Genomic DNA, 26,537 nt, shown 5'->3' with positions numbered 1-26,537 from the left:
AAGAGTAAAAATGAACTGTGAACATTACAAGTTTGGAAAGAATAAAGACATTTAAAAATGTCATATCATGTGTGTATATACAGTGTTGTAACGATGTACAAATGGTTAAATTACAAAAGGGAAAACAAACATGTGTTGTATTTACAATGGTGTTTGTTCTTCACTGGTTTACTTTTTCTTGTGGCAACAGGTCACAAGTCTTGCCGCTGTGATGGCACACTGTGGTATTTCACCCAGTAGACCTGGGAGTTTATCAAAATTGGGTCTGTTTTCAATTTTTTTGTGAATCTGTGTAATCTGAGGGAAATATGTGTCTCTAATATGGTCATACATTGGGCAGGAGGTTAGGAAGTGCAGCTCAGTTTCCACCTCGTTTTGTGGGCAGTGTGCACATAGGCAGACATGGCTCTCAAGAGAAGACAGGCTATGGCAACCTTTCTCAATAGCAAGGCTATGCTCACTGAGTCTGTACATAGTCAAAGCTTTCCTTAAGTTTGGGTCAGTCACAGTGGTCAGATATTCTATATTCTATATAGACTCTCTTTTATAGATTCTTGTTTGCGCTGATTTATTTTGTTAATTCTTTCCAAACTCCCTTTCTCTCTCTGTCTCTCGGTCTCTCTCTCTCTCTCTCTCTCTCTCTCTCTCTCTCTCTCTCTCTCTCTCCTCTCTCTCTCCCTCCCTCGGTCTCTCGATCTTTCTCTCAATGGTCTCTCGATCTTTCTTTCTCTCTCTCTCTCTCTCTCTCTCTCTCTCTCTCTCTCTCTCTCTCTCTCTCTCTCTCTCTCTCTCTCTCTCTCTCTCTCTCTCTCTCTCTCTCTCTCTCTCTCTCTCTCTCTCTCTCTCTCTCTCTCTCTCTCTCTCTCTCTCTCTCTCTCTCTCTCTCTCTCTCTCTCTCTCTCTCTCTCTCTCTCTCTCTCTCTCTCTCTCTCTCTCTCTCTCTCTCTCTCTCTCAGAGCTGTTGAGCTGTCCTGAGCTGCACTCCATCCTCCGTCTGGTTCTGAAGGCAGGAAACTACATGAATGCTGTGAGTTTCATGTTTTCTTTCTTTCTTCTCCTCCTTTCTTTTTACCTTTCAGATGAAAGAGAGAGACGTTCTTTATCTGTGTGCACAATGCTGCTGGTGTTGGACTGGGGTCTGGACTGGGGTGTGGACTGGGGTGTGGACTGGGGTGTGGACTGGGGTCTGGACTGGGGTGTGGACTGGGGTGTGGACTGGAGTCTGGACTGGGGTGTGGACTGGGGTCTGGACTGGGGTGTGGACTGGGGTCTGGACTGGGGTGTGGACTGGGGTCTAGACTGGGGTCTGGACTGGGGTGTGGACTGGGGTGTGGACTGGGGTGTTGGACTGGGGTTTTGGACTGGGGGGTTGGACTGGGGTGTGGACTGGGGTGTAGACTGGGGTTTTGGACTGGGGTCTGGACTGGGGTGTTGGACTGGGGAGTTGGACTGGGGAGTTGGACTGGGGTGTGGACTGGGGTGTGGACTGGGGTGTGGACTGGGGTTTTCTGGACTGGGGTGTGGACTGGAGTCTGGACTGGGGTGTGGACTGGGGTTGGACTGGGGAGTTGGACTGGGGTGTGGACTGGGGTTTGGACTGGGGTGTGGACTGGGGTTTGGACTGGGGTGTGGACTGGAGTCTGGACTGGGGTTGGACTGGGGTGTGGACTGGGGTGTGGACTGGGGTGTTGGACTGGGGTGTGGACTGGGGTGTAGACTGGGGTTTTGGACTGGGGAGTTGGACTGGGGTGTGGACTGGGGTGTGGACTGGGGTGTGGACTGCGGTGTGTTCCAGAGCATCACTCTGACGGCATCTGGGTTTTGTAATGTGTTTGTTTAAGATGTCAGGTTTGTGTGTGACCTCTTTTCACTGACCTACTGTATTTGACCTCAGGGTGGGTACGCAGGCAACGCAGCAGGGTTCCGAATCCCATCCCTGCTCAAGCTGGCCGACACTAAAGCCAACAAACCAGGCATGAACCTCCTGCACTTTGTGGCCATGGTAAGATCTGATCTAGGATCAGGTATCTATTACCCATATACTGTAGCTGTATTCATTATCATCTAAAGTGCAAAACTGATCCCACTGTACTTCAGCACCCCTCGCCCCGACGTCGTCAAATATACACCTTCCTAATATTGAGTTGCACCCCAACCTTTTTTGCCCTCAGAACAGCCTCAATTTGTCAGGGCATGGATTTTACAAGGTGTGGAAAGCGTTCCACAGGCATGCTGGCCCATGTTGACTCCAATGCTTCCCACAGTTGTGTCAAGTTGGCTGGATGTCCTTTGGGTGGTGGACCATTCTTGATACACACAGGAAACTCTTGAGCGTGAAAAACCCAGTTCATGACACACATCGGTGCGCCTGGCACCTACTACCATACTCCGTTCAAAGGCACTTACATCTTTTGTCTTGCCCCTTCATCCTCTGAATGGCACACAGACACAATCCATGTCTCAATTGTCTCAAGGTTTAAAAGTTATTCTTTAACCTGTCTCCTCCCCTTCATCTACACTGATTTGAAGTGGATTTAACAAGCGACATTATTAAGAGATCATAGCTTTCACCTGGTCAGTCTGTCATGGAAAGAGCAGCTGTTCATAATGTTTTGTACACTCAGTGACCCTTGAAGTGCTTGACTTTAGTTTATCTTTCAGTCAAGACCTACTTATAGCTGTAATATGCCACACATCTAAATGAACTCTCTCTAGATCTAGTTCAAAGACAACTAAATTCATCCCAGACTTCTCTTTTATTGAAGACTAACAACCATCTGACAGACTGCTCATTTAGTTTCCTTTGGATAAACTAGACACTTTTTCTTATTTAACTAAATTGTTCAACTGGCACAGATAAAACAGGTCTTCAGAATCTCTTTCAAACTATTTGTTGTATTTGACCAACCATGAATTCACAATAACCACATCAACACACTGAATCGTGACACAATGCAATGATTCATCCAGAATTATGATGGCTCACTGTGTGAAACAATAGCTGGATCAGCTCTGTCTCTGTCTCCACAGGAAGCCGTGAAAAAGGACCAGAGTTTACTGTCGTTTCCCGGCCAACTAGGACACGTCGGCCCCGCCTCCAGGTCAGTAAGAGCCAATAATATAGATCCCTCCCAAGATTAGAAATGCTCCCCTTCCTTCCTCATAGGGGACTGGGCAACGTTCAGTTGCCAAACAATGTCAAACTTTGCAAATAGAAATGCCACAAATAGAGCCAACATGATTCCTTGTTCTACATGTGAGAGAGGCATGTTTCTTCTATATTACATATTTCTATCCGAATGTTCCAAAACATTGCCCCGCTGAACGCGCCCCAGTTCTAATAGTTTGAAAATCTACCTCGTGGCAAAAACATATATTTGCTTGATCTGCATATAAAGTAAGATTTTCACTTCATTGCTTTTAACCAATCCAGTAGATCTGTAATTAATTAATTAATTAATTAATTAAACGGAGGAAAGAAGGAAGGAAGCAATCTGAAGTGTTTGAACGTGGCCCGTGGTGTTTTGGCTGCCTCTGGGGAGCATATGAGATCCGCAGGCGATACACACACACACACACACACACACACACACACACACACACACACACACACACACACACACACACACACACACACACACACACACACACACACACACACACACACACACACACACACTCCAACTGGACTGTATTGTGTTACGGTACTGTCCAGCTGTTAGTGATATAGCTATCCCCTTGTCATGAGCAACATGTTTGTTTCAATATCACGGCTCTGTTGGGTTTGGTTAGCTATGTAGGACCCTTAGATTGAGTCCAAAAGTGGCACCCTATTCTCTATATAGTGCACTACTTTTGACCAGAGCTCTAGATATAGTGCACTATATAGGGAATAGGGTGCCATTTGGGAAACACACTTACTGTCAGTTACTCTGTGGGTATTGGTGTCTGTATTTATTAAGGATCCCCATTAGCAGCTACCTGGGCTCCAGCAAAATTAAGACAGTTAATACCATTTTAAAAACAGTACAATACATTCAGACTGTGTGCCCTCAAGCCCCTACTCTACTACCACATATATATACAGTACAAAATCCATGTGTACGTGTGTGTATATTATTGTGTGTTTGTATGCATGTGTCTGTGCCTATGTTCGTATTGCTTCACAATCCCCGCTGTTCCATAAGGTGTTTTGTTTTAATCTGTTTTTTACTGCTTGCATGAGTCACTTGATGTGGAATAGAGTTCCATGTAGTCATGGCTCTATTTAGTACTGTGCGCCCTCTATAGTCTGTTCTGGACTTGGGGACTGTGGAGAGACCTCTGGTGGCATGTCTTGTGGGGTATGCATGGGTGTCTGAGCTGTGTGCCTATAGTTCAGACAGACAGCTCTTTGTTGAGTGTTGCAGTCGTTTCAGTCACCGTAGTAGCTGACATGTATAGTGTTGAGTCACCCGCATACATAGATACACTTTACTCAAAGCCAGTGGCAATTCATTAGTAAAGATTGAAAAATGTAATGGGCCTAGACAGCTGCCTTGGGGAATTCATGATTCTTTTCATTAAAGAACACCTGTGTTCTGTTAGACGGGTAACTCTTTATCCACAATATAGCAGGGGGTGTAAAGCCATAACACAAGTTTTCCCAGCAGCAGACTATGATCGACAATGTCAAAGGCCACACTGAAGTCTAACAAAACAGCCTCACAATCTTTTTATAATCAATTTCTCTCAGCCAATCAAATCAAATGTTATTAGTCACTGAATACAATGAAGTGAAATGCTTACTTACATGCTCCTAACCAACAATGCAGCTTAAAAATTGTAAATAAGAATAAGAAATTAAAGGAATAAGTCATTTAAGAGCAGCAGTAAAATAACAATAGCAAGGCTATATAAAGGGGGTACCGGTACAGAGTCAATGTGGGGGGGGCACCAGTTAGTCGAGATAATTGAGGTAACATGTTTTTATTTTTTATTTTATTTAACCTTTATTTAACCAGGAAGGGCTCATTTGAGATTTAAAATCTATTTCTCAAGAGCTTCCTGGCCAAGATAGGCAGCACCAAGTCATTACACAATTACAGACAGACAACATGAAAAACTACAGGTAATCTAGTAAAAAAACATAGAATTCACAAGAGTATAACAAAATCATAAAACAGAAAAAAAAACCTTCATCAATGATTTAAAAACACCAATCGGGACAGGTTCTTCCAGTTTAAAAGTATTTTGTAAGGCATTCCAAGCTGACGGCGCAGAGTACATAAAAGCCATTTTACCAAATTCAGTTCGGACATTTGGAACAGTAAGCAGGATAAAGTCCTGCGAACGAATTGCAATAAAAATGCCCAAATAATATGGTAGTAAACCCAAAATGGCTTTGTAAATAAAAGTGACTGATCCTACGATTGACTAGAGAAGGCCAGCCAACCCTTGCTCATAAAGTGCAGTGGTGCATAAGGGTTTTGCAGTTTAAAATACAGCTCAAAGTGCCATAGTAAAGGGTGTCCATTGATCTCAAACACTGAGTCGAAGCGTTCATATATAAAATATCCCCATAGTCAAGTAAAGGCATAAATGTAGCTGATACTACCCTCCTTCTGGCTTCAAAAGAAAAACAGGCCTTATTCCTCAAATAAAATCCCAACTCCAATTTTTTTGTAATTGTTGAATATGCAATTTAAAGGATCATCAATAAAAATTCCAAGTTATTTATGACGTTACAGTCTCAATCTCATTGCCCTTACAGGTAGTATTAGGGGAAAGGTTGAGATGTCTATTTCTTGCTTTAGAAAGCACCATCAGTTTAGTTTTGTCAGTATTGAGGATAAGCTTCAGTTGACACAAGGTACAGTTGAAGTCGGAAGTTTGCAAACACTTAGGTTGGAGTCATTAAAACTAGTTTTTCAACCACTCTACACATTTCTTGTTAACAAACTATAGTCTTGGTAAGTCGATTAGGACATTTACTTTGTGCATGACACAAGTCATTTTTTCCAACAATTGTTTACAGACAGATTATTTCACTTCTAATTCACTGTATCACAATTCCAGTGGGTCAGAAGTTTACATACAGTAAGTTGACTGTGCCTTTAAACAGCTTGGAAAATTCCAGAAAATTATCTAATTTAAACAAAGATCGTACTTTTTGGAGAAATGTCCCTTGGTTTGATGAAACAAAAATAGAACTATTTGGCCATAATGACCATTGTTTAGTTTGGAGGAAAAAGGGGGAGGCTTGCAAGCCGAAGAACACCATCCCAACTGGGAAGCACCGGGGTGGCAGCGTCATGTTGTGGGGGTGCTTTGCTGCAGGAGGGACTGGTGCGCATCACAAAATAGATAGCTTCATGAGGCAGGAAAATTATGTCGTTATATTGAAGCAACATCTCAAGACATCAGTCAGGAAGTTAAAGCTTGGTCGCAAATGGGTCTTCCAAATGGACAATTACCCCAAGCATACTTTCAAAGTTGTGGCAAAATGGCTTAAGGACAACAAAGTCAAGGTATTGGAGTGGCCATCACAAAACCCTGACCTCAATCCTGTAGAACATTTTTTGACAGAACTGACCAGTGTGCGAGCAAGAAGGCCTACAAACCTGTGTGGAGTGCAATGGAGATTGCATCATCTGTGGATCTGTTAGGGCGGTATGCAAATTGGAGTGGGTCTAGGGTTTCTGGGATAATGATGTTGTGAGCCATGACCAGCATTTCAAAGTATTTCATGGCTACAGACGTGAGTGCTATGTGTCAGTAGTCATTTAGGCAGGTCACCTTAGTGTTCGTGGGCACAGGCACTATGGTGGTCTGCTTAAAACATGTTTGTATTACAGACTCAGACAGGGAGAGTTTGAACATTTCAGTGAAGACACCTGCCAGTTGGTCCGGCGCATGCTCGCAGTTCACATCCTGGTAATCCTTCTGGCCCTGCGGCCTTGTGAATGTTGAGAGCATGATCACATAGTTGTCCAGAACAGCTGGTGCTCTCATGCATGTTTCAGTGTTATTTGCCTCGAAATGAGCATAGAAGTAGTTTAGCTCGTCTGGTAGGCTTGTGTCACTGGGCAGCTCTCCGCGGTGCTTCCCTTTGTAGTATGTAATGGTTTGTAAGCCCTGCCACATCTGACGAGCATCGGAGCCGATGTAGTACGATTCAATCTTAGTCCTGTATTGATGCTTTGCCTGTTTGATGGTTCCTTGTAAGGCATAGCGGTATTTCTTATAAGCTCCCAGGTTAGAGTCCCGCTCCTTGAAAGCAGCAGCTCTAGCCTTTAGCTCGATGCGGATATTGCCTGTAATCCATGGCTTCTAGTTGGGGTATGTACGTACGGTCACTGTGCACTTATTAAGCCAATGACTGATGTGGTGTATTTCTCAATGCCATAGTCTAGTCTGCATTCTAGTCTGTGCTGGAAAAACAGTCCTGTAGCTTAGCATCTGCTTCATCTGACCACTTTTTTATTGACCGAGTCCCTGGTGCTTCCTGCTTTAATTGTTGCTTGTAAGCAGGAACCAGGAGGATAGAATTATGATCAGATATGCCAAAGGGCGAGGGAGATCTTTGTACGCATCTCTGTGTATGAAGTAAGGGTGGCCTAGAGTTTTTTTTCTCGCTCTGGTTGCACATTTAACATGCTGATAGAAATTTGGTAAAACGGATTTGTTTCCCTGCATTAAAATCCCACTAGGAGCGTCTCTGGATGAGAGTTTTCCTGTTTGCTTATGGTGGAATCCAGCTCATTCAGTGCGGCTTTACTGCCAGCATCAGTCTGTGGTGGTCTGTAGACAGCTACGAAAAATACAGATGAAAACTCTCTAGGTAGATAGTGTGGTCTTCAAGCTTATCATGAGATACTTTACCTCAGGCGAGCAAAACCTTGAGACTTCCTTAGATATTGTGCACCAGCTGTTGTTTACAAATATAAATAGTCTGCCCCCTTGTCTTACCAGAGGCTGCTGTTCTATCCTGCCGATACAGTGTATAACCAGCCAGCTGTATGTTGATAATGTTGTTGTTCAGCCACGACTTTGTGAAGCATAAGATTTTCATTTTTAATGGCCTGTTGGTAGAATAATCTTCCTCGTAGGTTGTCGATTTTATTTTCCAATGATTACAGGTTAGCTAGTAGAATGGAAGGCAGTGGGGGTTTATTTGATCGCCAACTAATTCTCAGAAGGCAGCCCGAACTCCGTCCTCTTTTTCTCCTTCTTCTCTTCACGCAAAGGACGGAGATTTGGGCCTGTTCCCGGGAAAGCAGTATGTCCTTCACGACGGACTCGTTAAAGGAAAATAAAAGCTTCTGCGACAGCCTGCTGGGGCAGAGCCAAAGGGGAAATCGTGGTTATATTACATTATCTGTTAGAGGAAAATAACAGCTTGATGTAGGTCACAGCTTGGGAACAGCTTTGAGTTATAATCTTAATTAACAGCATCTTCTACAACAAAGATTCCGATATGGTTTGATTTGCCGCACGCTAGTCTCTCACGGATCGCAGCAACAGGTTGGGTTGTGGTTTAAAAACCCATGGTTTTATCCACAGCCATATATTTCGGCCAACCTTTGGTCACAGAAACTCACAGCGATCACTTTACTATCATCTATGAAGGTAGACTCTGCAAAATGACGTTGCCACGAGCAGCACCGGAGATATTGAGATGAGCGAGATGCAACACACAGTATCTGTGCATGTGTACGGATTTGCTTCATGCTGTTCACACTCTTAGTTGTTACGGTAATGGACCCACTATGCTGTTTACTTTCTGCATTTATCTCATATTGCCCACCTTTAAAGTCATGTAAAGTCATGCATCTCTCTCGTCTCTGTCTTCCTATAGGTTGTGTGAGGAGTCGGTAGTAGAGGATCTCTCCAGGCTCCACAGGCGTGTGGCATCCCTCAGGATCAGTGTCCAGACGGAGGCAGAGATCCAGCAGCTCACGCAGCCTTTCCTGGAGGTACGGACCTGAGCTAGATTCTAGAACATGGATTTAGAACACACACTGATCTAGAAAATATATAATTCTAGATCTACAGCACATATATGGTGTCTAGTGAAGTGAGAATTTATGAACTCACAAAGAACAAAACTGAAACTCACATGGCTTTGGTTACCTCTGAGTCTCTTCCCTCCATATTCGTCCTCCTTGGTCAAAATACACAACAGTCAGTCTAATTTTGATATCTCTCTCTCTCTCTCTCGCGCGCGCTCTCTCCATCTCTCCTCCATGTCTCTCACGCTCTCTCTTTCCTTTCCTTTCCTTTCCTTTCCTTTCCTTTCCTTTCCTTTCCTTTCCTTTCTCTCTCTTCTCTCTCCTCTTCTCCATCTCTCTCTCTAGGTGGCAGAGGAGCGTCTGAAGGAAGCAGAGGATGAAGTGGAGGGGATGAGGATGTCCAGTCAGGCTCTGGTCCAGTTCTTCTGTGAGGATGACAGCACTTTTAAACTGGAGGAAGCCTGCAGGGTCTTCCACTCCTTCTGCCTTCGCTTCCAAAGAGCCGTACAGGTGAGACCGACTGCTTTACATCAAGCTGCCTGCATGGGTTCCCACTACGTACATATTGTAAAAATATATGAAAAGTAAAGCAAATGCCTTTTGGTTGTAATTCAAGGTTAGGGTTGGATTTTAAAATAGGATTTTAAGAAGATACTTTGTAGAACTAGGTCGGGCTTCCGACTTTGCAAGTTGGGAAGATATTGACGACCCTTCTCATGACAGCAATATGAGGTAGTGGGATGGATGAGTGGGATGGAGACCGTAGATGTAGACTGAAGATAGAAGCGTAGATGCTGTGCTGATAAATGTATACTTGATGTTTCTTCTTTTACCTGAAAGTCATTGAACTCGTCCTGTTCCCTCTCAGGAAAACGCTGAGCGGGAACAGAAGGAGCAGAAACGGATGGAGCGAGAGATGGTGGAGAAGCGTCGCTCCGTGGCCGTGTGTACAGGGCTGGACCTGGACCTGGCTGTGGCTACGGGTCGGGTGTCCCCACCGGGAACCCAGGAGAACCAGAATGACCTAGAGAAAACCCTTGAGAACCTGAGCCACACCTGGAGCCGGCGCAGCCTTAGAACCCAGGAGAACCGCAGGCACTCCCACCACCTCCAGAACTACACCTCCGTTCCTATTCAGACATCCCCGGGTTTGGTTAGAAACACATCCCCCCAACTCCACCTTAGCTCCTCCAACCTCCAGACCTCTCCAGGGCTACCCTGCCCCACCTACCCCAACCAGGAGAGACCATCCCTGGGGACCGAGACCAAGACAGAGCCCCTGGTCCGTCAGCACCAACAAGTCCTGGAGACTAAGGGACCAAATCATGAAGGGACAACTCAGACTCAAGTCTCAGAATCGCAAAATGAACTGACTTCTAACATCATTCAAACCCAGTGTGGACATAGATTCAAATTCCCCCAAAACAGGCAGGACACTATTGCCTATGTCACCCAAACCCAACATGGAATATTTAAAAACGTCATTGATAGCCGACATGCACCAACGGCTCGAGTGACTCAAACTCACGATGAACGGACTGTTGATGCCGTCCCTGACCCGTGTGTACTGACCACTAAGTCTATGGCCAGTCCTTATAGACACTCCTCCACTACCACTACTGCCATCCCCAGTGTGAGAAGAAATACCATTGGTCTTAGACACAGGTATGACGTAGAGGGGACTGACCCTACCCCTGTTTCTCAGGCGAAACACACAGACACCTCAGTCAGAGACGCAGCACATCAGGACCCTGACCTCGCTCAGTTAACAGGGTCAATGGTTACTCAGGTGACTCAGCAGCCCTTCGAGAGCCAATCAGAAACATCCATGGCCACTGCCACCTCAGACGGTGTCCAATCACAATCCCAGGATGCTAAGGGAGCCAATGAGACTACACCAGGACGTGGTGGTGCCTTGGAGCTGAGGCTTTCACCTGAGGGCGGACCAACCCAGCAGAGGGAAACCGAATCTGTGGAACAGAGCTGGCTGACTCCGAGCCTACCAGAACTGAGCCCACAGCGGGCACAGGAATGCCCAGAGGTCTCCAGCCCTGACAGGGAGAGGGACCGGTCATACCCATGTGTGGGCGAAACCCTTGAGTGCCACACCCTGGTCCGAGGTCTGCGTTCCTACGACAACCTATCCCCTCCTCCCACCCCTGCCACAACACTTTCCAGAGCCCCACCCAGCCTCTGCTCCAAGTGGAGGAAAGCGAAGCAGGCGGAGACTCCAGGGGCTGGTTCTGGGTCTCCAATGGGGAAAGAGGACTCTCGGGGCGGGGGGAAGTCTCCTGTTGTCCGAGGTGGGGCTAAGCGGGGCTTGGTACCCCGTGCAGGTCTACCGAACAATACTGCTATCCATAGGGTGCGTTCTATTACCAAACCGGAGACACAGACACCCACCAGCCCCGTTTCAAATCCTAATTTACAGACTATACCACGTTCCACTCACCTTGCGTCCCCGTCCATACCCAGCGCCTCCATACGCTCCTCCCCCATCACACGCCCTACTACTACCCAGACAGAGGTGAAGCGGCGCGGTAGCACCAGGAGTGAGAGGAGCCAGGCTGTGGGTGAGAACCAGCAGCAGACCCCAGGGAAACCCACCTTGACCCGCCGGGCATCAGAGAGAGCTGGGCTGGGGCTTGGACCAGAGAGGGAGAGGACTTCTAGCACCAGCACCACTAGTAGTACAGCTACTACCCAGCCAGCCTTTGTCAGAGGCTCTCCTCTCAGGGTCACCAAACGTCTTGCCCCCACCTCCAACTCTGAGACCCAACACTCCTCTCAGCCCCGCTCCACACACAGCCCCTCCTCTGCTACAGCTAAAACCATCCGTACAGCTGTTACAGCTGCGTCCAGGACTAAAACAACCAAGACGAGCCCCGGCACAGAGCCCTCTAGAGCTGCTGTCTCTGCCTGCAAAACCCCCACAGCAACACGGATACCTGGACCTAAAATGGCCCGTCCTGCCTCCTCGCCCATGTGGAAGTGATCGTGGGAGATCATACCACTTTTTCAGTCTTCTGTCCATATGCCTCGGTGTGTTTATGTTTGTGTCCACTGTACATGTATGTGGGTATCAATAAAGGACTTGGTGAATTGTACCAGACCTCTCTGTTCTGGAGGGGTAGGCAGTTACTGGTCCATGCAGACTCTATTGAGCTTGTCCAGAATCGATGGGGTGTTTTCACTTGGGTCTGTCTTATTGTAAAGTGCAATTAAGGGCATACGAAGTACCTGCCATACTCGCTCTTGTCTGGCAGGAAGATGACAAAGGATGTCATAAGGTGAATGCACCAATTTGTAAGTCGCTCTGGATAAGAGCGTCTGCTAAATGACTTAAATGTAAATGTAAGAACTGCAACTCGAACAAAATGGCTGCCACTACATCACTCTACATTTACTATGTTTTGCAAATGGACAGTAGGTGTACTGTCACTGTAGATAGAATTGTCTTCTGTTCTACACTCTACCTCCATCCACTAGTGTCCTGTCCATGCAACAGGGAACTTCAAGGAGATACTCTAAACACCTCACACCCAACCTGGACTTTGTCAAGCTACTGAAATGGGTGCCTCATTTGTTGTTCAAGAAAATCATTTGTTTAGAATAATTTGCCACTGCGGCCTCCTCTGTGCCTTGGTCTTCCAACAGATCACTCTCATCAGTCTTTTTAGGTTTTATGTTGTATGTTGAAAATGGCGTGTTCGTCTTCAAAGGTTATTTTATTTTACTTTACCTGCATCCCAAATTGCACCCTATTCCCCATATAGTGCACAACCTTTGACCAGGGCCCCCAAACAGCTCTGGTCCAAATGAGTGCACTATGTAGGGAATAATTTCCCTCTGTGTTTTGAGCGGCCATTCTTAGAACTGTATTTCTACACCTGTTGTGCTGTTTCATTAGATGCATGGACCAAACTCAGATTGAATAGATGTAATTTCACTTTTGTTGTTTTCTCACCTTGGGCTATCGATTTGCCCAATCAGCAATCAATCGGTATGATATCGAATTGATTATTGGTAATTGAGCGATTTTATTGGTTATCCTCATCTTGAATGTGCTCTTCATTCTGACACACTTTAAGTTGCTAGGATACTCACTGTAATGTTCTGCTGCTGTTTATATCAAAACGATCATAAAATGAACGGCATGAATTGTTATCCATGGCAACAATGTGTGTATTTGTAAATAACATATAAAATAAAGTTGCAAATCAGACCCGGGGTGTGGTTGTTTGTTTTAGAAATGACGTCACTAAAGACGACAGAGAAGTCGAAGGCAGGTGTTCTTCAATGCACAGCTCTGCTTATTCGTTTTTTCTTGCAGTTACTATCCTCCACAGTCTGAGTTCCCCCAGGCATCTGGAGGGTCACGTACTGCTGTGACCCTCCCGATGCACCCTGTTCCCTATATAGTGCACTACTTTTCATCAGAAACCTATGTGAACTATATAGTGAATAGCCTGACATTGGCCACAGTATTTTAGACTAGAGACCTGTCTTGATCACCAAGCTGCTGGCTCGTTATCAGCATCATGAGACTACTTCCTCCTCCAGAGACAAAGCTGTCCTGCTCTACTAACCAAGCTGCTGGCTCGTTATCAGCATCATGAGATTACTTCCTCCTCCAGAGACAAAGCTGTCCTGCTCTACTAACCAAGCTGCTGGCTCGTTATCAGCATCACGAGATTACTTCCTCCTCCAGAGACAAAGCTGTCCTGCTCTACTAACCAAGCTGCTGGCTCGTTATCAGCATCATGAGACTACTTCCTCCTCCAGAGACAAAGCTGTCCTGCTCTACTAACCAAGCTGCTGGCTCGTTATCAGCATCATGAGACTACTTCCTCCTCCAGAGACAAAGCTGTCCTGCTCTACTAACCAAGCTGCTGGCTCGTTATCAGCATCATGAGATTACTTCCTCCTCCAGAGACAAAGCTGTCCTGCTCTACTAACCAAGCTGCTGGCTCGTTATCAGCATCATGAGATTACTTCCTCCTCCAGAGACAAAGCTGTCCTGCTCTACTAATACACCATTGTCCTCTTTTCCATCTCCTTTTCTCTCCCTCTCTCCACTGCCCCTCAGTCTCTCTCCTTTTCTCTCCTCCTCTCCATGTCTTGACACAGTCCTCCTCAGGCCTGTAACTGTTGCCATGGTGACACTGCAGGCCTTCTAGAGAATCTCCTTGGAGAATTGGGGTGAGAAGGGTGTGGGTGTAAGAGTCCAGTGGGAGAGCTCTGTTTACAGGCCACAGTGACACGGATGATGCCAGAACCTCCTGGAGGGCAGAGCAACAAACTGGCGCCTCTTTGTCTCCCCTGGTTGTCTGGTGGTTGGTCAGCACTGACCTCTTAACCACTCTCTGCATCCCAAATTACACCTTACTGTATTCCCTTTATAGTGCACTACTTTTGACCAGGGCAGTGTGCTATATAGGGAAAAGGGTGCCATTTTGGACGTATCCATTGCTTTACCTTGATCAGTGTATAGACGGGAGATGTGACTTCATTGATGAGTCTGCCAGTGGGGGTGGGCTGGTCCATTTTCAGCCCAGTGGGCATGTTTAACCTATTTTTTTTAATGCGCAAAACAATAATTATCTGGCTAATAGTTGGGTGTGGAAGCTTTGAAGAATAAAATGGTGCGGTTTGGGGGCCTTAAGGAAAGAAATGGGCCGGTGTGTTAGAAATGCCAGGACCGATTTCGGGTCCCAGTCTGCCCCGCTCTGCCAGAGTAGGTCCGACTGAAATAGTGTAAAGTATTCCAACATGGCTTCCCTTCCTATTCCTTGTCTGCTTGTGATGAAGAGTTACTCACAACCACTATGTCACTGTCAACAAACATACATGGACTTCAATGCAGATGTTGCTCGACAAAGTTTCTGAACAGAACTGGGCAATGTACCCTACCCTTAAGTTAAAAGTAACCAGTGAAGGCATGTTAGTCGCTGTCTGTTCTCTCCAGAAGAAAGTGGACAAAGCCGATGAGACATGGCAATTGGTAACACCGTGTAATCTGTGCCGTTTGGAATGGTGTCGGAAAACTGATCGTTTTAGCGATCGGTCAAGGGTCACATTTTTGGGAAACGGAGAGGCCTGTCCGACATCCAACCAAATGATTGATTTATTTAAACAGAGATGTCACACTGAGATGTACATCTCTTTTTCAAGTGAGCCCTGATCAAGAGAGCAGCATATATATCATTGAGCAATATGTAACAATGAATGGAAGTTAAAACAGTGAAAGTGCATAAGAGCTTAAAAGAGTAGTCAGTCAGGGTGCAGCACCCGTCCAATACTGGATTTAAAATGATCAATCAGAATAAAATATAAACGCAACATGTAAAGTGTTGGTTTCATGAGCTGAAATAAAAGATCCCAGACATTTTTCATACACACAAAAAGCTTATTTCTCTTAACTTTAGTGCAAAAATGTGTTTACATCCCTGTTAGTGAACATTTCTTCTTTGCCAATATAATCCATCCACCTGACAGGTGTGGCATATCAAGAAGCTGATTAAACAGCATGATCATTACACAGGTGCACCTTGTGCTGGGGGGCAATAAAAGGCCTCTCTACTCCACAATGCCACAGATATCTCAAGTTTTGAGGGAGCGTGCATTTGGCATGCTGATTGCAGGAATGTTCAACAAAGCTGTTGCCAGATAATTTAATTTGAATTTCTCTACCATAAGCCTCCTACAACATTGTTTTAGAAAATTTGGCAGTACGTCCAACCGGCCTCACAACTGCAGGCCACATGTATGGTGTTGTGTGGGTGAGCGGTTTGCTGATGTCAACGTTGTGAACAGAGTGCCGCATGGTGGCGGTAGGGTTATGGTATGGGCAGGCATAAGCTATGGACAATGAACACAATTGCATTTTATGGATGGCAATTTGAATGCACAGAGATACCGTGACGAGATCCTGAGGCCCATTGTCGTGCCCGTCATCCACCAGCATTACCTCGTGTTTCAGCATGATAATGCACGGCCCCATGTTGCAAGGATCTGTACACAATTCCTGGAACATGAAAATGTCTCAGTTCTTCCATGCCCTGCATACTCACCAGACATGTCACCCATTGTGCTAGTTTGGGATGCTCTGGATCAAAGTGTATGACAGCATGTTCCAGTTCCCGCCAAAATCCATCAACTTCACACAGCCATTGAAGAGGAGTGGGACAACATTCCACAGGCCACAAGCAACAGCCTGATCAACTCGGAGATGTTTCGCACTGCATGAGGCAAATGGTGGTCAAACCAGATACTGACTGGTGTTCTGATCCAAGCTCCTGCTTTTTTTCAAGGTATCTGTGATCAACAGATTCCTATCTGTGTTAACAGTTAACAGTCATGTGAAATTCATAGATTCGGGCCTTTATTATTATTTATTTCAGTTAACTGATTTCCTTATATGAACTGTACCTCAGTAAAATCTTTTAAATTGTTAAATGTTGTGTTAATATTTTTGTTCCGTATAATTTTGTGATGAGCCATGCTTGGCTGCCCAATGACTTCTGTTGACTGTAGGCTTACATTTTGGCATGGTCTGACTACTGTTGATTTAGTTGTTGATTTGAGATCTATACATACCGTTTTTTTTAAACAATCAAATATATACCAACATTTTAATGTGCATGTTTAGTGTAAGACATGTTTAAGGCAACGAGCAAGGTTATTTTCTGGGTGAAATCATTATTTATGAAGCATTATGGTTTATAGTGCCATCTAGCGTCCGAATGACTTATCAGCTCTAAGTAAGAAGAAGGAAAACGACAACTACCATGATGCCTTAATCAACATAGAACGTGGTGGGCGTTTAAGAAAGGTCCCCGGATGCAGTTGTGATTGACTGTACACTGGTAAAAAAGTTTCGCTCTAGTCGAGAGGTGGTAAGAGAAACAACTTTTTTGAATATAGATAATTCTTGCAAGCCATTGTTATACTTGTATGTATACTAACACTGTGCTAATTGTGGCTGTTAGTTTCTTATTGTGTTTAGGAAGTAGAAACTTCGAGGAATTCCACATGCTAGTTCCTTAGCTTTCCATCTAGTTGGCTGGCTAGTAACTTATGGGTACGCCCAAAAGTTGACGACCTAGGATAGCAATTTTATTGTTGTCTAATTTACTCAGGCGTTACACTTTATCATAGGTAAATCATTGTACTTAACTGGTACCTTGCTAATTAAGAAGACTTGAGAAAATGTTCGATAAATAATGAAAACAAAGTTCGGTCAGTGCTCTGCTGCTGATTTCTGTTTCGCCGGTAGGCTCCAGCCGGTGGACTTTGATTTGGAGACAAAGGTTAGAGGAAACTAAAACTGTCCAGCAGTAACAATCAGACATTTACCCCGCTTTTCCTTCTATTCTCTCTCCCTCTCTTTCCCGCTCTCCTCACTTTCCCCCCGCCATCCTCTTTCTGCCCAGCGTCTGCAGCCCGTGTGGTAGGTCGGTGTTAGGAAGGCAGCAGGACAGGAGACAGAATGCAGAACGTAAAGTGTGTAGTGGTGGGGGACGGTGCCGTGGGTAAAACATGCCTCCTCATCTCCTACACCACCAACGCTTTCCCAGAGGAGTACATCCCCACCGTGTTCGACAACTACAGCGCCCAGGTGTGTGTGTGTGTGTGTGTGTGTGTGTGTGTGTGTGTGTGTGTGTGTGTGTGTGTGTGTGTGTGTGTGTGTGTGTGTGTGTGTGTGTGTGTGTGTGTGTGTGTGTGTGTGTGTGTATTACACGTATGTTTTACACACTTGTGTGTTTGTCACAGATGACGGTTGACGGCCGCATCATCAGCCTCAACCTGTGGGACACAGCCGGACAAGAGGAGTACGACCGCCTCCGCACTCTGTCCTACCCCCAATCCAACGTCTTCGTCATCTGTTTCTCCATCGGGAGTCCTTCCTCCCACGCCAACGTCCGCCACAAGTGGCACCCGGAGGTGTCTCACCACTGCCCCAGCGTGCCCATCCTCCTAGTGGGGACCAAGAGGGACCTGAGGAGTGATGGGGACACGGTAAAGAGGCTGAAGGAGCAGGGTTTAGCTCCCACCACACAGCAACAGGGGAACAGCATGGCTAAGCAGATAGGAGCGGTGAAGTACATGGAGTGCTCTGCTCTGACGCAGGAAGGGGTCAGGGAAGTGTTCAGCGAGGCAGTACGGGCTGTGTTGTATCCCGTTACCAAAAAGAATGCCAAAAAGTGTGTACTGTTGTAATGGAGGGACACAGATGGGGAGAAGGAGGGAGAGACAATGACGGCGCAAGGTTGAGTTTGTTGGAGGAGATGGACTCGGCCCCCTCTGCCTCTCGGCCCCCTCTGCCTCTCGGCCCCCAGGCCTCTCGGCCCCCTCTGCCTCTCTGCCCCTTTGCCTTTAAAGACTCTTGATTCAGCTCACTTCTCTCCTTCCTCCAGCCCCTCAAAATCAAATCTGGAACTCAGTCAGTTCCACTGCTTTTCCCCCTAATTCCCCTCTAATCAGGGACTGATTTAGACCTGGGACACCAGGTGGATGATTCCCCTCTAATCAGGGACTGATTTAGACCTGGGACACCAGGTGGATGATTCCCCTCTAATCAGGGACTGATTTAGACCTGGGACACCAGGTGGATGATTCCCCTCTAATCAGGGACTGATTTAGACCTGAGACACCAGGTGGATGATTCCCCTCTAATCAGGGACTGATTTAGACCTGGGACACCAGGTGGATGACTCCCCTCTAATCAGGGACTGATTTAGACCTGGGACACCAGGTGGATGACTCCCCTCTAATCAGGGACTGATTTAGACCTGAGACACCAGGTGGATGACTCTCCTCTAATCAGGGACTGATTTAGACCTGAGACACCAGGTGGATGACTCCCCTCTATTCAGGGACTGATTTAGACCTGGGACACCAGGTGGATGATTCCCCTCTAATCAGGGACTGATTTAGACCTGGGACACCAGGTGGATGATTCCCCTCTAATCAGGGACTGATTTAGACCTGGGACACCAGGTGGATGATTCCCCTCTAATCAGGGACTGATTTAGACCTGGGACACTTGGTGTGTGCAATTAATTACAAGGTAGAACAGAACCAGTTGTTCGGACCTTTGTAGGGTCAGAGCTGAGTACCCTGGCTCTATTCCTTGTCCTCAGAGTTTAATCCACTTCTAATTCTATCATCACCAAGTTGACTATACCAACAGGGTGCAGATAGCTTCACTCCTCCCAGTCCGCTCAAACCTGTGTTAGTGTTATCACTTGATTTTTGTTTTGTTTTGTTGCAATGTTCGAAAGATGCTTCTGCGTAAATAATCGGTCTGTTTTGTTTCGTATGATCCCTTGCCATTAAGATGTTTGTTAATATGCCATGTTGGCTGATAGAGCTGGAGAGATGAGCTCTGCCTTAGTAAGAGGTTAATCATTACCTCAATCACAGCCTCTCCAGTTGGTTATTCAGGCTGTTATTCAGGCTATCTATCAAGGACTGTTGAAAACACACCTGGAAATAGCCTATACGTTTTGGGCATCTTGTTCTGTACAGTTCTCTGCTTTAGCTAGGTATCCAGTTTACCTTCTTAATGTCCCTTCAAATGGATATTAGCCTAATCCAAGTATGATGCAAGGGCCAAAGCAATGGGTTTGTGTGCAGACATTTTAAAATCAATGAATGGATTGGTTGGATGTTGTGAGTTTGTATGATTTAATGCTGACAGGAATGGCGGACATATCAGAATGTCGGTTCTAGTTATTTATGCCAATTACATTTTAATGTGCCTTATTGTAAGATATCTGACGTTTATTGTATCTACCTTATTGATTATTTGCTTTAGATGCCAAAACTGTTTGTGTGTGTGTGTGTGAGATACTAGAGTTGATTAAACTCCACGTTACATCCTCTCAGAAGAACCAAAGCTTTAAATGAAACCAAAGCTTCTTTATCAAAGTTCCATGAAACCACTTTTTGACACAATGTTTCTCCCCTCGGTCTACTCTAAGACTGATGTAGCCCCATAACTGACATCAGAGCAGTGTTGTGGGTGTTGTGGTGTGAACTTGTGTTCACAGCCCTTAGCGTTTGCCTCTAGAATGCTACAACCTATATAATGCTGGTAAATGGAGGCTGGGGTTTGATTACTGGCTGTGATAACTGACAATAACTACAACAGGAAATAGGGCTGAGATTGCACATTTATTTTCACTTTTGTTTTTGTGCATTTGATTAAGTAAATGAAACGTGGGCAGTATAGTCTGGACATCTGATAGGGTATCATGCTGAAAATGTACAGGGTCAGACCTATTTACATGTGCATCACAAATGGCACCCTACTGCCTTTAGTGCATCAAGTAAGTAATAGGGTACCATTTGTGACTCACTCAGAGTATTAAAGAATAAAACCAAGAGAGCAATTAAAACTCATTCCTATGTTATATAATCTTTAAAAAAAAATCTATATATTCAGGTGTTCAGCTGGTATTTAGAATATAAACGTAACTGTAACCAATCATGGGAGTTCACTCCTAGGTAGGGAGAGAGATGCAAATTATTGTTTGAGAAACAAATCTGTGTGTGGAAGAAACATGCCACTCCACCTCAAGTTCTAGAGGGAGTTCACTTTTTAATCTGTCATGTGGAGATCCTTCAGGGCTTCGTGGAAACAGATGTTGGTTGAACATATTGCTCAGACCTATGTTTAGAGTGTTTTAAGAGAATGAAAGCATGTCTGTCAGTGTAAATGCTATGGGTTGCTTGTTGTGCTACTGTGTCCTGATATTTACTCTGTCTAAACAGAACACACACCTGTGGCTTTTTTGTCTGTGGTCTTACAGCTAGCTGTGTGTATAGGCCAGTGTTTTCAGAACTCCTGCGGCCCCCAAGAGGTTCATGTTTGGTTTTTGCCCTAGCACTACACAGCTAATTCAAATAATCAAAGCTTGATGAATCGGCTGTGTAGTGCTAGGGAAAAACCTGAATGTGCACCTCTTTGGGGTCCCCGGGACTGAGTTTGGGAAGTAATGGTGTAGGCTGGTGTGTATGTGTGGGGTACTCTATAATACTAGGCTGGTGTGTATGTGTGGGGTACTCTATAATACTAGGCTGGTGTGTATGTGTGGGGTACTCTATAATACTAGGCTGGTGTGTATGTGTGGGGTACTCTATAATACTAGGCTGGTGTGTATGTGTGGGGTACTCTATAATACTAGGCTGGTGTGTATGTGTGGGGTACTCTATAATACTAGGCTGGTGTGTATGTGTGGGGTACTCTATAATACTAGGCTGGTGTGTATGTGTGGGGTACTCTATAATACTAGGCTGGTGTGTATGTGTGGGGTACTCTAATACAAGGCTGGTGTGTATGTGTGGGGTACTCTATAATACAAGGCTGGTGTGTATGTGTGGGGTACTCTATAATACAAGGCTGGTGTGTATGTGTGGGGTACTCTATAATACTAGGCTGGTGTGTATGTGTGGGGTACTCTATAATACAAGGCTGGTGTGTATGTGTGGGGTACTCTATAATACTAGGCTGGTGTGTATGTGTGGGGTACTCTATAATACTAGGCTGGTGTGTATGTGTGGGGTACTCTATAATACAAGGCTGGTGTGTATGTGTGGGGTACTCTATAATACTAGGCTGGTGTGTATGTGTGGGGTACTCTATAATACAAGGCTGGTGTGTATGTGTGGGGTACTCTATAATACACTGGGAACTTGATTTGTTTGTAGAATTTTTGTAATTTCATATATTCTGAACAAAAATATAAATGCATTATGCAACAATTTTTTGGATTACACTGAGGTACATATACATATAAGGAAATCAGTCGGCTTATGGTATGAAATTTAACATTTCATTCTATGGCAACAGCTCTGGTGGACATTCCTGCAGTCACCATGGTAATTGAAACTTCCTTTAAAACATGAGACGTCTGTGGAGTAGTGTTGTGAAAAAAACTGCACATTTTAGAGTAGCCTTTTATTGCCCCCAGCACAAGGTGCACCTTTGTAATGATCATGCTGTTTAATCAGCTTCTTGACACCTTCACACCTGTCAGGTGGATATGAGAAATGCTCACTAACAGGGATGTAAACACATTTGTGCACAACATTTGAAAGAAATATGCTTTTTGGGATCTTTTATTTCAGCTCATGTAACATGGGACCAACACTTTACATGGTGTGTTTATATTTTTGATCATTGTATATCAAAAGTCTATTTGTATAAATGAATAATGAAATGATTTTAAACTATGCTAAATAAAATTTGTTATAGTTAAATAGGGATATTGTGCTATTTCCTGTGAGGTGTTCTCTGCAGATTGTGAGCTTGTGGGTTCAAAGTGGGTGAACCTGCAGGTGTGGCTGAAGCCTGCAGGATACATTGTAATGTGACTTATTATTGACTAACCAAATGGAACAGAGCTTAGATCATGTAAAGCTGTGGACATCAAATGATGAACGTGAAATGGACACTTTTCATGACACAGTATGGTCTAGAACACAGCTCTGAGTTTCAGGTCATGACACAGTATGGTCTAGAACACAGCTCTAAGTTCCAGGTCATGACACAGTATGGTCTAGAACACAGCTCTAAGTTCCAGGTCATGACACAGTAGGGTCTAGAACACAGCTCTAAGTTTCAGGTCATGACACAGTATGGTCTAGAACACAGCTCTAAGTTCCAGGTCATGACACAGTATGGTCTAGAACACAGCTCTAAGTTCCAGGTCATGACACAGTAGGGTCTAGAACACAGCTCTAAGTTTCAGGTCATGACACAGTATGGTCTAGAACACAGCTCTAAGTTCCAGGTCATGACACAGTATGGTCTAGAACACAGCTCTAAGTTCCAGGTCATGACACAGTATGGTCTAGAACACAGCTCTAAGTTCCAGGTCATGACACAGTATGGTCTAGAACACAGCTCTAAGTTCCAGGTCATGACACAGTAGGGTCTAGAACACAGCTCTAAGTTTCAGGTCATGACACAGTATGGTCTAGAACACAGCTCTAAGTTCCAGGTCATGACACAGTAGGGTCTAGAACACAGCTCTGAGTTTCAGGTCATGACACAGTATGGTCTAGAACACAGCTCTAAGTTTCAGGTCATGACACAGTAGGGTCTAGAACACAGCTCCTAGCATCAGGTCATGACACAGTAGGGTCTAGAACACAGCTCTAAGTTCCAGGTCATGACACAGTATGGTCTAGAACACAGCTCTAAGTATCAGGTCATGACACAGTATGGTCTAGAACACAGCTCTAAGTTCCAGGTCATGACACAGTATGGTCTAGAACACAGCTCTAAGTTCCAGGTCATGACACAGTAGGGTCTAGAACACAGCTCTGAGTTTCAGGTCATGACACAGTATGGTCTAGAACACAGCTCTAAGTTTCAGGTCATGACACAGTAGGGTCTAGAACACAGCTCCTAGCATCAGGTCCCAAGTGGCTACATGTACTGTATGTATTCAGTCCTTTTTAAAAGTTACATTTAGGCTACTGTGGCATATTTATTAGCACAGTCTGATGGAAGTAAGAAATTGCTGCACTAAAATACATGTACATCTGTATTTTGTAGTTTGTGTTGAGTACATAATCATTCTTCAACACAAGATGGCGACAAAGTCCCTCGGTTTTATTCCACATTCCCAGATTGACACTCTCCTCTGGTTTACACACTGGTGTTACAAAACCTTTTTCATTCAGAGTGTATGTCCCAAATGGCACCCTATTCCCTTAATAGTGCACTACCTTTTAACCAGTGCCCACATAGGGCTCGGTTCAAAAGTAGTGCACTATATAGGGAATAGTGCCGTTTGGGACACAGTTTCAGACTTAATGTTCCACCCTCCTCACCTCTTCTCTCTGAGTCATCCTTCAACTCAGCAGACACAAGTTCCATCCATTCTTCCTGCTCTAGAATGTCGAAGTGTTGCGAACTCTGAAAAATGTGTGTGACCTTCGTGGGAGTTGTCTCTAAACACATGATAGATGTGTTGAACTTCACGAGCAAACTCCCACAACAGTCTGCATATTCTCTGTCCTGTGACGTTTTATTCCGTTCATGTTTGTGTTCTATTCAAGAGGTTGACATTTTTGGCACAGAATATTTAGCAGGCCAACATTTAGTCGACACAATATGGACATTAAACTGTTTAGAAGACATAGAAGATGATCCGAAAATGATCGACAACAACCATACCGATCACTTGTTCATTACGATACATAGCCTATACTAGAAACATTTAAAGTTTTAAATAAAATACATCTGCTGTGGTTTACAGGTAGTCAAGTTGTCTAGTGGTTAGAGTGTTGGACCAAAAGGTTGCAAGATCAAATCCCTGAGCTGACAAGGTACAAATCTGTTGTTCTACGCCTGAACAAGGCAGTTAACCCACCGTTCCTATGCCGTCATTAAAGATAAGAATTTGTTTTTAACTGACTTGCCTGGTTAAATTAAGGTAAAATAAAAATAAACATTTTTGTTATAAACTTATCGTTCTATTTATCGGTATCACATCAATTCAGACATTTTATAGCAATATGTACAGTTGAAGTGAGAAGTCTCCAACTGTACATTGGTTGGAGTCATGAAAACTTGTTTTTCAACCACTCCACACATTTCTTGTTAACAAACTACAGTGCCTTGCGAAAGTATTCGCCCCCCTTGAACTTTGCGACCTTTTGCCACATTTCAGGCTTCGAACATAAAGATATAAAACTGTATTTTTTTGTGAAGAATCAACAACAAGTGGGACACAATCATGAAGTGGAACGACATTTATTTGATATTTCAATAAAGGAGGAATGGTCCAGAATTCACCCAACTGATTGTGGGAAGCTTGTGGAAGGCTACCCGAGACGTTTGACCCAAGTTAAACAATTTAAAGGCAATGCTACTTGAGTGTATGTAAACTTATAACCAACTGGGAATGTGTTTTTTTTTTTAACTAGGCAAGTTAGTTTAGAACAAATTCTTATTTTTAATGACGGCCTAGGAACAGTGGGCCTTGTTCAGGGAAGAACGACAGATTTGTACCTTGTCAGAGGGCTGGGGGATTCAAACTTGCAACCTTTCGGTTACTATCTCAATGCTCTAACCACTAGGCTACCCTGAAATAAAAGCTGAACTAAATCATTCTCTCTACTATTATTCTGACATTTCACATTCTTAAAATAAAGTGGTGATCCTGACTGACCTAAGACAGGGAATTTTTACAAGGATTAAATGTCAGGAATTGTGAAACACTGAGTTTAAATGTATTTGGCTGAGGTGTATGTAAACCTCTGACTTCAACTGTAATTGTATTGATATTTCACAGCTCTACAAAACATCCATTTAAACTTCTAGATGCAACTAATTAAGACCAATGTTTGAATTGGCCACCCCTCATAGAGGACTGGCCACCCCTCATGGCCTGGTTCCTCTCTAAGTTTATTCCAAGGTTCTGGCCTTTCTAGGGAGTTTTTCCTAGCCACCGTGCTTCTACACCTGCATTGCTTGCTGTTTGGGGTTTTAGACTGGGTTTCTATACAGCACTTTGAAATATCAGCTGGTGTATGAAGGGCTTTATACATAAATACATTTGAATTTGATTTGAAGTCAGGAACACCTTCATCTATAGGCCTACAAACATGCATGAAAGTTCCTCTGGTACTGAGCTGAAGACAGCTAAGCTCCTCTGGTACTGAGCTGAAGACAGCTAAGCTCCTCTGGTACTGAGCTGAAGACAGCTAAGCTCCTCTGGTACTGAGCTGAAGACGGCTAAGTTACTCTGGTGCTGAGCTGAAGACAGCTAAGTTACTATGGTACTGAGCTGAAGACAGCTAATTTACTCTGGTGCTGAGCTGAGGACATCCACTGTCAAGCCTGGATAGTAGAGAACAGAACAGAAGAAAGGAGAGGTCCCTGTGGATCTGAGGTTCAGATAAAGCCTCTGGCAGAGAACTGAAAAAGAGAATATACCAAGGACTTTACACAATACAGACAGAATATTTCCATTTCAGATTGCTCTCCCTACCCCTCTCTGTCCACCCCCTCTCTGTCCACCCCCTCTCTGTCCACCCCCTCTGTCCACCCCCTCTGTCCACCCCCTCTCTGTCCACCCCCTCTCTGTCCACCCCATTCTGTCCACCCCCTCTCTGTCCACCCCCTCTCTGTCCACCCCTCTCTGTCCACCCCTCTCTGTCCACCCCCTCTCTGTCCACCCCCTCTCTGTCCACCCCCTCTGTCCACCCCCTCTGTCCACCCCCTCTCTGTCCACCCCCTGTCTGTCCACCCCCCTCTCTGTCCACCCCCTCCCTCTCTGTCCACCCCCTCTCTGTCCACCCCCTCTCTGTCCACCCCCTCTCTGTCCACCCCCTCTCTGTCCACCCCCTATATCTCTCTCGCCCCCAGTTCCATTAAAGAGCTAGGCCTATGTAGCCGGCGCCACTGTGCCACAAACAGCATTGCTTCCTCCACTCCCTGCCGGTACCATGACTTAAACAAGTGATCCTCTGCTGGCCAACACACATGACCGTCGGCTTGAAAACATACTGAACAGCAGA

At 44.9% G+C, this 26,537-nt stretch overlaps 2 protein-coding genes across 3 annotated transcripts in view; both read left to right on the top strand.

The window, feature by feature from the left end:
* Positions 1–13,216, top strand: part of LOC118378954 (FH2 domain-containing protein 1-like) — a 39,890-nt gene extending 26,674 nt beyond the window's left edge. For both annotated transcript variants that reach the window (XM_052515865.1, XM_052515868.1), the window contains exons 7-12: positions 957–1,027; positions 1,895–2,002; positions 3,031–3,101; positions 8,840–8,957; positions 9,339–9,503; positions 9,862–13,216. In XM_052515865.1, coding sequence (XP_052371825.1) covers positions 957–1,027; positions 1,895–2,002; positions 3,031–3,101; positions 8,840–8,957; positions 9,339–9,503; positions 9,862–11,988 — 2,660 coding nt within the window. In that variant the 3' untranslated portion in view covers positions 11,989–13,216. The remainder of the gene's footprint in view (positions 1–956; positions 1,028–1,894; positions 2,003–3,030; positions 3,102–8,839; positions 8,958–9,338; positions 9,504–9,861) is intronic.
* Positions 13,217–16,789: 3,573 nt separating this feature from the next.
* LOC118378953 (rho-related GTP-binding protein RhoG-like) lies at positions 16,790–22,262 on the top strand. The gene is made up of 3 exons (XM_052515859.1): positions 16,790–16,891; positions 17,429–17,613; positions 17,769–22,262. The coding sequence occupies exons 2-3, from the start codon at positions 17,485–17,487 to the stop codon at positions 18,213–18,215; spliced, it is 576 nt and encodes a 191-aa protein (XP_052371819.1). The 5' UTR covers positions 16,790–16,891; positions 17,429–17,484; the 3' UTR covers positions 18,216–22,262.
* Positions 22,263–26,537: the final 4,275 nt, after the last annotated feature.

The sequence above is a fragment of the Oncorhynchus keta genome, chromosome 4 (genome assembly GCF_023373465.1).
Source record: "Oncorhynchus keta strain PuntledgeMale-10-30-2019 chromosome 4, Oket_V2, whole genome shotgun sequence".
Taxonomy (NCBI): Eukaryota; Metazoa; Chordata; class Actinopteri; order Salmoniformes; family Salmonidae; genus Oncorhynchus; species Oncorhynchus keta.
This window is presented reverse-complemented; position numbering and strand designations above follow the sequence as displayed.

Bases quoted from the DNA above. Each gene is read 5' to 3' on its own strand.
- LOC118378953 (XM_052515859.1), top strand. From the start codon at position 17,485: ATGCAGAACGTAAAGTGTGTAGTGGTGGGGGACGGTGCCGTGGGTAAA. The intron at 17,614-17,768 runs GTGTGTGTGTGT...TGTTTGTCACAG, and splicing joins TCGACAACTACAGCGCCCAG to ATGACGGTTGACGGCCGCAT.